A 12203-nucleotide genomic window follows, 5' to 3' on the forward strand; every position below is an offset into this window, starting at 1 on the left:
CTGTAATTTTATCAATGCTGCTGTAGCAAGCATAATAATCTGTGATCAGAGACACATGGCTGCATCTTCTACAGTAAAGTTTACTTTTGTCTTTTTGGCAGAAGAAAAGTCCTACCTATCAAGCTCTACCTTTGGTAATACTAGTACTGCTGTTTGTGAGAGAGACGTCAGAAGAAAATTAAAGTCTCTTGCAGATTAATTTTAAACTGATCAGCTGTGGGTTTATACAGAAGATGGATGTTTTTTCTACAAATGTTAATGAAGTAATACAATGGTTTCATGACATTAGAAAGTAACATAATTTAACTAAATATTTATTGCAGAAAATATACTGTATCTATAAAGAATGCTACAAAATGCTGTGAACACAGTTGTGGCTGATCCTGTAAAAGAGAGCCTGGAGAAGAGAGCGAGAGCACGGACTGCGGCCCTCAGCTGTGGCCCCAGCTCTTGCAGGGCACGACGTGCAATGGCGTGAGTGACACCATCTCTCCCTCAAATTAAGCACCAGAACTGACTGAGCATGTTGATGTGCGTGCTTTCCCTCAAACTGACAGGGTTTTTAAGGTCCACTTGCACTATGCATCTTCCCTATGAACTGCTCCACGGAGACTGACAATGTCACAGACCCCAAGCTTTGCACATTTGATGCTCTGAAAGACAAGGCTGGCCTTTGGAAGGCTGCCTAGTATTCTGCTGTCCTGGATGCCTGTGGCTAAAAGTAATTTGCAATAGTTGCAAAATGTGATGAATGCATATTTCAATAAAGCCTAAAAAGCAAAGAAGTAGAAATACAATTTCTTCAGGTATGGCCACCCCAATAAAACCAGTTCTTTCAGTGCCACCTCGTGGTCAAGTTGTCTTTACCTTTTCATTTACATTAAGCAGTCCCTTCAACAAATTCTGAAGAAGAACTAAACAGTAGTATATTTTATATAAGTACCTCTACACTTTAGATTTGTAGCACAAAGCCTCAGCAAGTACATCGTATTTCATGGGGTGCAATTTGGTAAGGTATTATATGAGAAAATGTACTAAAATGTCTCATTTAAATTCCCAAAGTAAAAAACGGATACAGGCTAATTAGCTTTTACTAAGTGCTCCTGAGAGTAAGAATGTCTTTCATTATGAGTTGTACAATAATCTATTAAAAACAATTGCATGCTTTGGACAGCATTTTTTTGTTCAGAAAAAACATCCAAGAGCAGCAGAAATCCACAAATCATTTATATTAAAATAAAAACAGCCTGACATTTTACTTAAATTACAAATCAGTAAGTTGGAAAAAGTCCAGTTACATTTACTGTACCATAATTCTGTCAAAAATACTTCTGAAAATTAAAGAAAATTAAAGAAATATGTTTGGGTTGCTGTTTTGTTTTTGTTTGTGTTTTTTTGTTTGTATTTATTGTTGTTTTTTTGGGGTTTTTAAATCTGATGCAAGACTAAATTGCCACCATCATTGGCACTGCAACTCATGCCCATCTTTTCATCTTGTGGGCTGGAAATATTCATTTCTGTTCAAGATAATCACGAATATGCACTTACTTATACAGGACAGGTCTATCTTGCAATGCTTCCATGGCTTGAGCAAGAACTGGAGAAATGTCACATGATTCTTGCGTCAAAGTCCTGCATTCATCTATAAAATATCAACACAGATAAAAGTGCATTGTTTACACTGTAATGCCTTTTGTAACAAGCTGTCAAACAAGAAAATTAATCAAAAACTCAAATGTTTTTGTTTTTGAATCGAAGCATTCAGAATATGCTACCTGGCCTAGCTCATGTTACTGTAATTAACTTCCCCCATGAGCAGTAATTCGCTGTAAAATGGGTGCCCATCACAAATCTCAACAACAAAAAAAAGGAAAGGAAGCTTAGTATCTGGTTGCGCCCACATACAAATGTTAAATCATTCAACCATCAGAATACTGTGGCTACTTTGTAACCATTTATCACATTTCAGGTAAACCACTAAGAAAAAAGTGGGCAAGCATTTAAGCAAGCTGAGGGTTTGTTCTAGGTGGGGTTTTTTTTTTGGTTGTTTTGTTTTGTAACTTTAATCGAGTTAACTACATAATCTTGTATGTTCCATGCAAGGACGTGGAAATCATATAAACTAAATCAAATAGTAGTATAAAAATGGTCACTTTTCACTAGGGTGAAACCACAACCACTATCTGAAGCTTCTACATCCACTGAAGAACAGGTAATGAATATAAAATCACATTGCAGCAGCATTTTTTCTGCAGATCTTCCTGTCAATGTCTTAGGAGAAGAGAGAAGGAATACAAAAGCATCTACATTTTACACTATCAAGATGTTACATAGAACACTGATACTTGGATCCAGAGTACATATGTGAAAAAATAATCACCTGCTATCATTCAAAAGAGCACTACAACAAAATAAGGCGCTTTTTTTTTTTTAAGGTAATAAGCCACTACTCAAAAAAAACCCCAACAGATCTTAATACCAAATTGTCAAATCCAAGAACCCTGTGACCTGAAAGAAAATGAAATGCGATACACTTAATTTGTTTAGACTATCAAACTGTACTTCTTCTCTGTGAAAAAAATCTGAAAATACAAACAAATAATAGTCTTAAAAACAGAGATAAAATAGGTGCAAAAAAGGAGAGAATCTCCATTTAACTATTTGGTTCACAAAAGCTGAGCTTTTAGATAAACCTTTAACAAAGAAGGAAATCCAAAGCCTTGATAATGAATCTTAGAAAGGGTTTTTGCTGAGTTTAATTCACACTAAGGAATTAAAGGAATCATCATCATAATATTCATAAACATAAAAACATTCTTAGTCCTACTTTGAGTCCATCTGTAAAGTCGTTCGTAAGATGTCTCCTGCAGTAAAGCCATCTGTTCCATAATTTCCAAGCTGCAAGAGAAAAAGATTTTATTTGCAGCTATTTTAGGTAGTACTAGCAAAGGTACGTACAAATTCAATAAATCATACCATTATTAGAATTATGAAAATGTAGAAATATGTTACTCTTCTTTATTTTTATGTGAAATACTCTGTATAGTCATATGAAATAAAGAATAAGACTTTGCTGTAACTTCTGCTTTTAACAAGTAAATGGTTATCTTGCACTCATTTACATAGCACTCACCCTGCCCTTTGCTGATTTGTCCGGAGGAGGATCTTGACATCATCGTGAATTTGCTTTACTCTTCCCAAAGCCTTGAAAAAGTCCTAAACCAATTAAAAATCAATAAATAAAAAAATCAAAGCAGAGTTTAAAAGCAGTAACTTCTCATTCACATCTCTAGCAGTCTATACTCCCCATTTCAATTCCATATTTATGTTCCTTGAAGGTTTGTGTTCCAAGGACTGCTTTTAAAATACAACATCTCCTCCACCATCTCTCACCTTTCGTCACATCTTAAGAGCCTTAAGATCTTTTTCCTTACCATTGCATCATGCCCATCTTCCACAAAAAATAATTAATAGCAGCAAAGATGTGTTTTTAACCTGCCTTTTACATAGCATGTGTGTGCTTTACATTAATCAGTTAACACTCTGGGGAAATTCTGAGGACATTACTATGCATTGCATCATCTCCCTATTAACATCAGCAACTAAAGAGCAAAATGAAACATTATGAAGTACAATGATTACAGGTTGATATATTTTGTTTTCATATAATAGGGCAACAATTTCTAAGAAAAATTGAACATTTGCAATAGACTATTCCAGGGTTTTCCAGACAACCCGCTGAGAAACCCCATGGCAGCAGTGAAGGAATTAAAAACAAAAAAAAGAAAGATGTGGACATATGGCCAAACAGTTTATTTTGATACTGTTTTGAACAGCAAAGGGAAATCCACAAACATTTTCAGATACCTGCCTTATTAAGAAGTCATCTTTCAAACGTCATGGAGGAGACTAGCAAATTCGGATTTAACTGTCTGTGACTTGAACAGTTTGTCTCAGGAAAGAAGTTTCATTCTGGCTCTAATCACATAAAAATATACATATTCTAAGTGAAGTAGGACACTGATTTAACCTACTGCCTTGCATGGACTGTGTTGAAGATCCTGCTTATACAAACCCAAATCACTCCTCCTTCAGGAAAAAGCAGCATTTAAAAATTGCCAAAACAGAAGCCTGACTAAAAAATGTTTTCAGCACTTTGGTTGATTCTGTCATAGGGGACAAGCACACACATGATTTTACTGAAGTCTGTCATCTCAGTAGTACAACTATGATTATATCTCAGCTACTTTTGTGCTTTCTTTAGACAGATCAAAGTATCAAAAGGACTAATCCTTGTTCTGCCATGGACCAAGCGCTGAATAAATGGCACAGTATTGCTGTCATTGTTTCCTGCAACGTGTGCTTTTTAGAAATCCGAATGTTCTTTCGCAGTAAGAGTTGGTACAAAAGCAAACAGCAATTACTCAAGTGCACAATCATTTAACACATTCCATTTATGCCTTCATTAGCACTATTTATGGTTATCTGTTCCATGTCTTTAATAAAGGTTTCACTGCAAACAGGATGCCTGTGGAAATGAGATAGTATGTCTCAGCAGGTAGTCCATATTTAATTGAAGGTTTCCATGCAACTACAACAATAAAAATCTATGAAGTGTACTCAATTCTCTCATTATTCAGTTTGCTTTTACTGCAGAACAATGTGCTGTCTTAGTCAAACCATAAACATATTCAAAAACTTGTTTTGGAAGGTGGCTAGAAGTGAATAAGTACCTAATATCTTCATCAACCAAATAATAATCATGGAAAGTCTCACATTGTTTCAAGTTACTGAATATTGATATACAGGTATTTGCAAAATGCACACACACATACGCAAGGGTAATATAATATATTACTGAAGTGCTGCAAATTTCTCCTTTGCTTTATTTGACTGTGATGAAGCTTTAAAACATCTTCACTGAAAATTCAGGCTTCGTGAAGGTATTTTTGAAGTGTAGAACCACATGACAGCTCATTTGCCCCTTAAACTCATTACACAAGGTAGAATTTAATGTTGATTTTCTTTTTTGTTACTTGAATCTTTCATCACACATTTCAAACTCATCAGAAATTCACAGAAATTCATTCTGTTAAATGGTACCTTCCTCCATAAAAAATTAAACTACAAACTGATAATAAGGTCTCATGGATATAATACAATTCAGCTAGGATGCTTCTAAATTTTAGTTCAGGGCAAAGCTTTTAATGTTCATTGCGCTACCTCGGTAATTGGCTCATCTTTCGTGCCTCGAAGGAGGTTCATTTCATCCGGTGTCAGCTGGAATTTTGCTATGAATGCGTCTGCAACTTGTGCTTTCATTTCTAGTCTCTGACTGTAATAAAACAAAGTGAAGAGGACATTACCATTTTATGCATTATTTTGCATATTCATACTTTGGGAAATACAATTACCATTAGAAATCAGTGTTATTAAATTCTAGTATTACATTCTTGACATCAAACACTTAAGTTGTATCTTCACATACTATTTTCTATTAAGCTTACATAGATTACTGAGTGAAAACAACACAAAAGTTAGCATATTTGAGAACTAGTAAATTATTTTTAAAAATATTCCTTTAGCATTTGTATCACAAGTTATCTAATCCAGATACTTTGTGCTTGTACAGTCGTAATGCAGTTACTTCCTTTCAAATTCATCAAGTAAAGAATGGGGTTTCAGCTCACGTTTTCAGAGACACAAAAAGCTGTAGCACCCAAAATGAGAAAATCATCATCAGATTAATTCACTTTTCTGTAGAACAGACCAATTTCTTCTTAACAACATACAGTTGGGATACAAATTCACTAATCTCACCAGCAATCAAAATGTAATGGCTAATTCTATTATCTTGTTGATTATCATTCCTGAAATAAGCACAGTAGGGTATAATACAAAAACGCCACCTCCTGGGCAGCATCTTTTTTTGCACACGTTTTTTCACACATCTTATAATCACAGAACGACTCCAATGAATACAGGAAGGGACTGCAATTCCTGCAGCAACAGAAAAATTGTCCAAACTGTGGTTTGAGCACACAGCATTCCAGGAATTAAAAACTACTTTTTCCAGACACTGAGAAGACACTAATAAGTTATTTGTAGAAGAACAATGTTCAATTGCTTTAAGACCATTTCAGCTTCCAATGTAATTACTGCTAGTTAAATACACTGTTATTATAGGGTGCTAAGACAGGCAAGTATACTTATAATATTGACTGCAATAATTAAATTTCTTTGCAAGATCAAAGCTTGAAAACTAAGCTTTTACTTGTTTACCACTTCTCTACTATCCAAGTACAGTCTGTACTGCATTCAGCTGAAGAAGCACAGAAAACTGGCTTCCCTTCTGTAGACATGGATGGCCTTCCCACCCTGCAGTTTCACAAACTGAGAGAGATCTAAAGATTGGATGAAATGTTTCACAATTGTCAGTGCTCTAGCATAATGAACAGTGAGAACTGAAGGGAATATAAAATCCAACAGTGTTTTAACAATAAAATCTATGAAAAATCAAAGGGTAAAGCAAGCCAGTATTTGTAAGTTATACAGAAGACACCTAAGGAAAAAGGAAAACCAAAATCTCATATGCTTTAATACCACATCTTTAACTGATATGTTAGGTTTCCCTGGGGCCTACGCAGATGTGGCTGGTTTGCCTTTATATTGACAGCTCCGCAATGCTTAAAATCCATGTGTTAGTCCAATTAAGCTTTTCTACGTAAACTCTACAACTGCTAATTCAGGGTCTCCATGAAGCTGAATCTTCCTCAGGGAAGGAAGAAGAGTGATGAAGGACAATTCTGCCCAACTAAACAGGCAATGACAGCAGATGCATCCCTGAAAAATTATAGCACCTTGCAAGCAACCTGGTGGGAGCTTACCACAAGTAAAGAAGAACAGAGAAGTCTAAAAAGGGAGGGCTCAAGAGCGCACAGGCACCTTGGAAATGAGAAAATGCAGGTACAGGAAGAAAAGGTGAGAAAGGTATTTGGAACAGGAGAAAGAGATTGAGAAGCATCATGATGGTTTGGCCAGGAGGTAGGTGGACTCGGGTTTTCTAGCACGAGGAATGGGACACGGGGAGGAAGAGGTTTAGGAGAGAATGGAAAGTACCAAAAGACTCAGAGACAAAGAGGGGAGACATGAGGTGATGGGTCTGAAGGACTGGAGTTGTTTCTGCTCCATCTTATCTTTGAACGATTTTATCTAAATCTCGTGTATCGGGCTGAGGACAGACAAGAGTATTTTCAAACCTAAATAGAGCTGACACTGTTTTCCAACACCACTGGTATGTTTTTCTGACACAGAATGCATGTCAGACCTCAAACAGTCAAAGGAGAATGCAAGAATACAATTTCAAACACATTCAGTAAATTTTCAGCTGGAAGATTAGGCAATAAAATCAGGAGAGAAGCAGCCATGGTATAATTTCAGCTGGAGACAGAGGGAAAAATAACAAGAAAAGCTGTCTACAAAACACACAAGAATTAACAGACAGCAGGATACTAACAAAATAGTAATTTTAAATATTAGGCTTGTGAGAGATTTTCTAATGATAACTACATCATTCTCGCAACACAGCTGGAAGACAGATAGGTCTGCTGTATAGTAATACACTCCATCATTGTGGTGATGCCTGAGCCATGCTGCTGAGGCTGCCTCAGCCATCCCTGCTCACCCTTTCCCTCTACTGCCCTGTCCACTGTGCCAGAGCTGTTCTTTATATTGTCATCTGGTGAATCAGCCCAGGAAACACATCTGGCAGGAAAAAAAAAGAAAAATAAATTTATTTTATTTATTTTTGGGGGCAGAGGGTGTAAGTATTGTCTAATTCAGTTTACCATAGTCCTGTACTAAGGGACCATGGGGTACCAAGTTCTGTACAGGCACACTCTCTGTGCCAGGGGCTGTGCCAGCATAGCGAGCTGCCAGAGGCAAGGGGGTAATGACTACTTCGTCCACTGCTGCTATGAAATCACTCATGAAAACCACACTTCAGAACTCTTCTGGGGTATAAAAAGAGGTCATTTAAATAGTCAGTTAATAATAATAATGATAATAATAATGCTCTCCTCTTTCAAGCTCCTCATAAACCCAGAGGTACATGCCATAGCTACTCAAATGAAAGACCATGCAAGACACTTAAAATTTCACAAAATGATGGTGGTTTCAACAGCTCATTCCTGTTCCACACCATTGTGCTGAGAAGTTTAATCCATCAATGTCACCATCATTGGATTTAGTTGAAATGACAGTGTAATTTAGTGAATTAACTTTATTTAATAGTTGCTCTGAGTCTCTCCTCTTGTGATAGAAATCTCAACTTAATATAAAATAACAAAGCTGAAAAGACTTAAACTGGATTATTCCTCCCTTTAGGGAGAAGAAAGAAGGTAGGAAAGAGACTAGAGAAGCAAATGCAAGACATTGTTTGGTCTCAACTCCCATAAAGACAGGGGTAGATGGGATGCTGAGAAACTTTTCTGTTCTTTGAACCTGTGTATCTCCTGAGTGCATAAACTTTTAAGTGCTCGTATAAAAACTCCATTTACTATTATTTCTGGTTTTTCAAGTTTTTTGAATGTATACTTTCACCAAACCAGGGGCAGGTGGAAGTCTGATTTTAAGAAGGGCAATATACCGGCCATAACAGGTTTTTTTCCAGTTTGCTTTGCAGGATTATTGGAATTAGGGTTGTAGACTTTCAAGGAACGAGCTGCAGAGTCATAAACTGTACAAACAGCACACTCGTTAGTCTGCACTCAAATTCTGCTCCCCCTTCACTACTGGGGCTGTAAAAGCGAGCAATGGTAGAAGATCTCATTCGTCAACCTCCCTCCACCTGCAAGTCCTCACTCTGCACAGTCTTCCCTCCACCGCTTTTTTGCCGCTACAGAGAACAAGGTTCAAACATCGTGCTTTACAGCCATTCCCATCCCTGGCTTTGTCTTTGGCTAACACCTGCCACAGCTCACTGACCCACTCTGCACACTCCCAATAATTAACTTATAAAAAAAGAGTCAATATATTAAACTCTAGTATACTGGCAAGTTAAAAGTTACACAACGTAAACACAAACTAACGGCCACAAGGTGGCAGCAATGTTGCATCTATTAATACCTTTCTCAAGCTAGTGATTCCAAAGTGGTGAGAAAAATTATGTTAAACCTAAAAGCTTGCATCTGAATTCTGATAGAGCTATTTCTTTTGGGCTCCTTACAAAGGACACAGGATTTCAACAAGCCAGTTTGGCCACCTCTGTTTATGCTGTTTGTGACAGTTGCCTTGGTTATCAATCTGCATGAGAAAGACATACTACCTAGATAATGGATTAGGAAAAAAACACGTAAGTGCTACATACCCTTGCCTTCTACCTGGCAGTATGCAGCATTAACAAGAGGAACACATTCACACAGGTATTTAATATTTTTTTTCCTCTGACATAAGGTAACATATTTAAATAGAACTGAATCCACCTTAAAAAAGCAGAGAAATGGATTAAAATATCACTCCAGTTTGCTATAGTTATTTCGCAAAACACAACGCAGGTAACAACAAAAGCTGGAGTAAGGTCATCTTGCATATAAGCCACAGATTAGTACCTGTACAGACACTGGGGACATTGCAAGACCCAGTGGCCTTTCTGTAAACATAATAATTTCTCAATTGTGTTCTAAGCAAGTGCAATACAGCAGAGGAAAGGCCACATTGTGCTGTTATTCCAAAGCTTTTTTTTTTCTTTTACCAAAGTTATCACTGCATAAAGGAACAAAACTAACAGATCATGGGAACACGGCGTCAATGCAAAGGGGAAAGTGCCAAGCGCTGGTAGACGAGGGAGCCTGGGCAGGGGACTGGACTCCAACAAAGGGCAATTTCCCCAGTTTTAGTCGTTACCAGGGAGACAGAATTCTTTTGCAAGAGAACTCAAAAGGCTGGGAAAACTATGCACTTCATGCACTTTTCCCTTGAACTAAATACAAATGTGCACTGTTTGTAAGGATTATCACCTAGACAGCTCAAAAAATGAGGTGGAAGAGAAACAGTTTAATTTTATCTTGCCAACAAGCACAGCATAAAAATCTGCTAGCTTCCCTTACATAGGACGAACCACAAAAGCACATTCCAAAATTATTTTTCATTGGTGGTACTGAGGATTCAAGACATTTTTAAAGCCTCAAAAAGATGGGAGTATTTCTAACTCATAATGAAATAACCATCTTTAACAGATATGTATAAATGCTTTTCAGCAGCAGCTGGAAAAATTATTTTTCTGGGATGGTTTTTGAGGAAGGTAAATATAAAAGACTGTATAACAAAGCATCTACATATGAGTGTTCGGAAGCCATTCTTAAGCATCAAATATTAAGTTAAAAAGGAGCATATTTCCACTAAATAGATTATTTTCCATCTTGTAGGGGTGAGCTATTTCATACTGTCGTACCAAACAGACTGCTTTCTTCAGCATATCTTTTATACAATCTGATATAAGGACATTTGAAAGGGGTCTGCTTAGTCTAGCTTCAAATTTGCTATCCAATTCAAAAAAGTTGCCAAAGGCACAAAAATAACCTACTGTTCTCTACATCCACCTGCAAAAATATCACAACAAATGAGCTTAAGCAACAGCAAAAGGACACCTAAATCAGATAGCAGGAAAACAATAAAGAACCAAAACCAATTTCCAGGGAATGCCATGGGCTCTCAGTTCCTGGGCTTTTCTTGTAAGAGTAGATTAGACAAACATCAGTCAGGAATGGCATCGCGTAACTGATTCTGCACTTATGAACATTTCTCAACCTCTAAGACCATGTCTCCCTTATTGAACAAGAGTACTTCATGCCTCAACACAGCACATGGTGACCAGGTAGAAAATCTGGCAGGAAATGAGGCTTTGCACTTTCTCTACTGATCATGGCTAGAATATGACAGATTAGGTGGTTGTTTTTTTCTCCAGATCCATTTTAGCTGTTTTGATTCATGTGTTATGCCCTGTTACCTATGCTGTAGTTTGGTACAAATTAGGAAAGAAAATCGGCCTCAGCATTTCAAGCCTTCACTCTCCCTCACGCTGAATCATAATTCAGTTTAGGCAATCACTGCTCTTTCTCATTAAGTATATTCATGGGAATAAACGTAATTACTAGTTTCAAAAGGTCAAGACATGAAATACATCTCATCAGTGCAAAACACCAGATTACCACTTTTCTCAGCATACGCTGATGAAAGCAAAACTCTCTAAGCTGCTACAAATATTGCTGAACTTCCTGCATCATTTCCAAATTGACTATGAAGAAAAAGATATTTCTTAAAAAAGAAAATGAAAAAAGCACCACCAAGAGACAAACATGAGAGATCTGCATGGTAGCACTACTGAAGCAGCAGATGTGCACTATGAAAGACTGCACAGAGCACAGAGGTGACAGTCAGGTCATTCACTGAACTCCAAGAACTGTGTTTGCTAAATTTAAATAAAGAGCAAGTCTGAAAGTAATTAAAATAAATTGAAGTACCCACTGTTGCATTACAAAAAATGTTCAGCAATCATATTTAACTGTATTTTTAAAAAGTGAAACAATCCTAGTGCTACAGGAAGTAATTTTCCAGAATCAACATAACTGATAAAGACTTTGAGATCAAAACACACATTTTGCTTTGTTTAAGAACACAATTAATAGAAGCTAGCAAAAGAGAATCATATGTAAAGGTGTTCAAGTGCGTAATTTCAATTAAAGCTCTGAAACTTTAGCCTGACTCAAAAAATATCAGTCCAAGTCATTTCCATCCCCATTCTTTCACACAGTTTTCAGGTCTTTACTTTCAGAAAACTACTTCTGACTCACCAGTTTTCTAGTTCTGCAGGCTTATTTTCTGTGATCTCCCTGCGCATATACATGCACTCATATAATTGCTCTTATTTAATTTTACAAGAATTAATATTGAAACTATTACCTTCTGGTCTTTCTTCGGTTGTTAGATCCGCGACTGTCATTTGTGGCTAGCCTCAAAAACAATCTTGCACAATACTTTACAATTAAGTGTCTGGTAGAACTCCTATGAAGCCAGGCTTCTGGCATTCTGCGTACAGGATTCAGGAACTCAAACGTTACTTATCTGGTTTGGGAACTGTACTGAACTCCAGGACGCTTGTTCCCAAGGTAAGGCAAAGGAGTTTAACACTGCAAGTACTTTTTTGG

At 36.9% G+C, this 12203-nt stretch overlaps 1 protein-coding gene across 2 annotated transcripts in view; it reads right to left on the reverse strand.

Annotated features, from left to right (window-relative positions):
• Nucleotides 1-12203, reverse strand: part of COG6 (component of oligomeric golgi complex 6) — a 52816-nt gene that overhangs the window by 30315 nt on the left and 10298 nt on the right. For both annotated transcript variants that reach the window (XM_082043302.1, XM_082043303.1), the window contains exons 5-8: nt 5224-5335; nt 3134-3216; nt 2828-2898; nt 1549-1642 (exon numbers count right to left, since the gene is read on the reverse strand). In XM_082043302.1, the coding sequence (XP_081899428.1) occupies nt 1549-1642; nt 2828-2898; nt 3134-3216; nt 5224-5335 (360 nt within the window). The remainder of the gene's footprint in view (nt 1-1548; nt 1643-2827; nt 2899-3133; nt 3217-5223; nt 5336-12203) is intronic.

This window comes from Streptopelia decaocto (genome assembly GCF_964273445.1).
Source record: "Streptopelia decaocto genome assembly, chromosome: 1".
NCBI lineage: Eukaryota > Metazoa > Chordata > Aves > Columbiformes > Columbidae > Streptopelia > Streptopelia decaocto.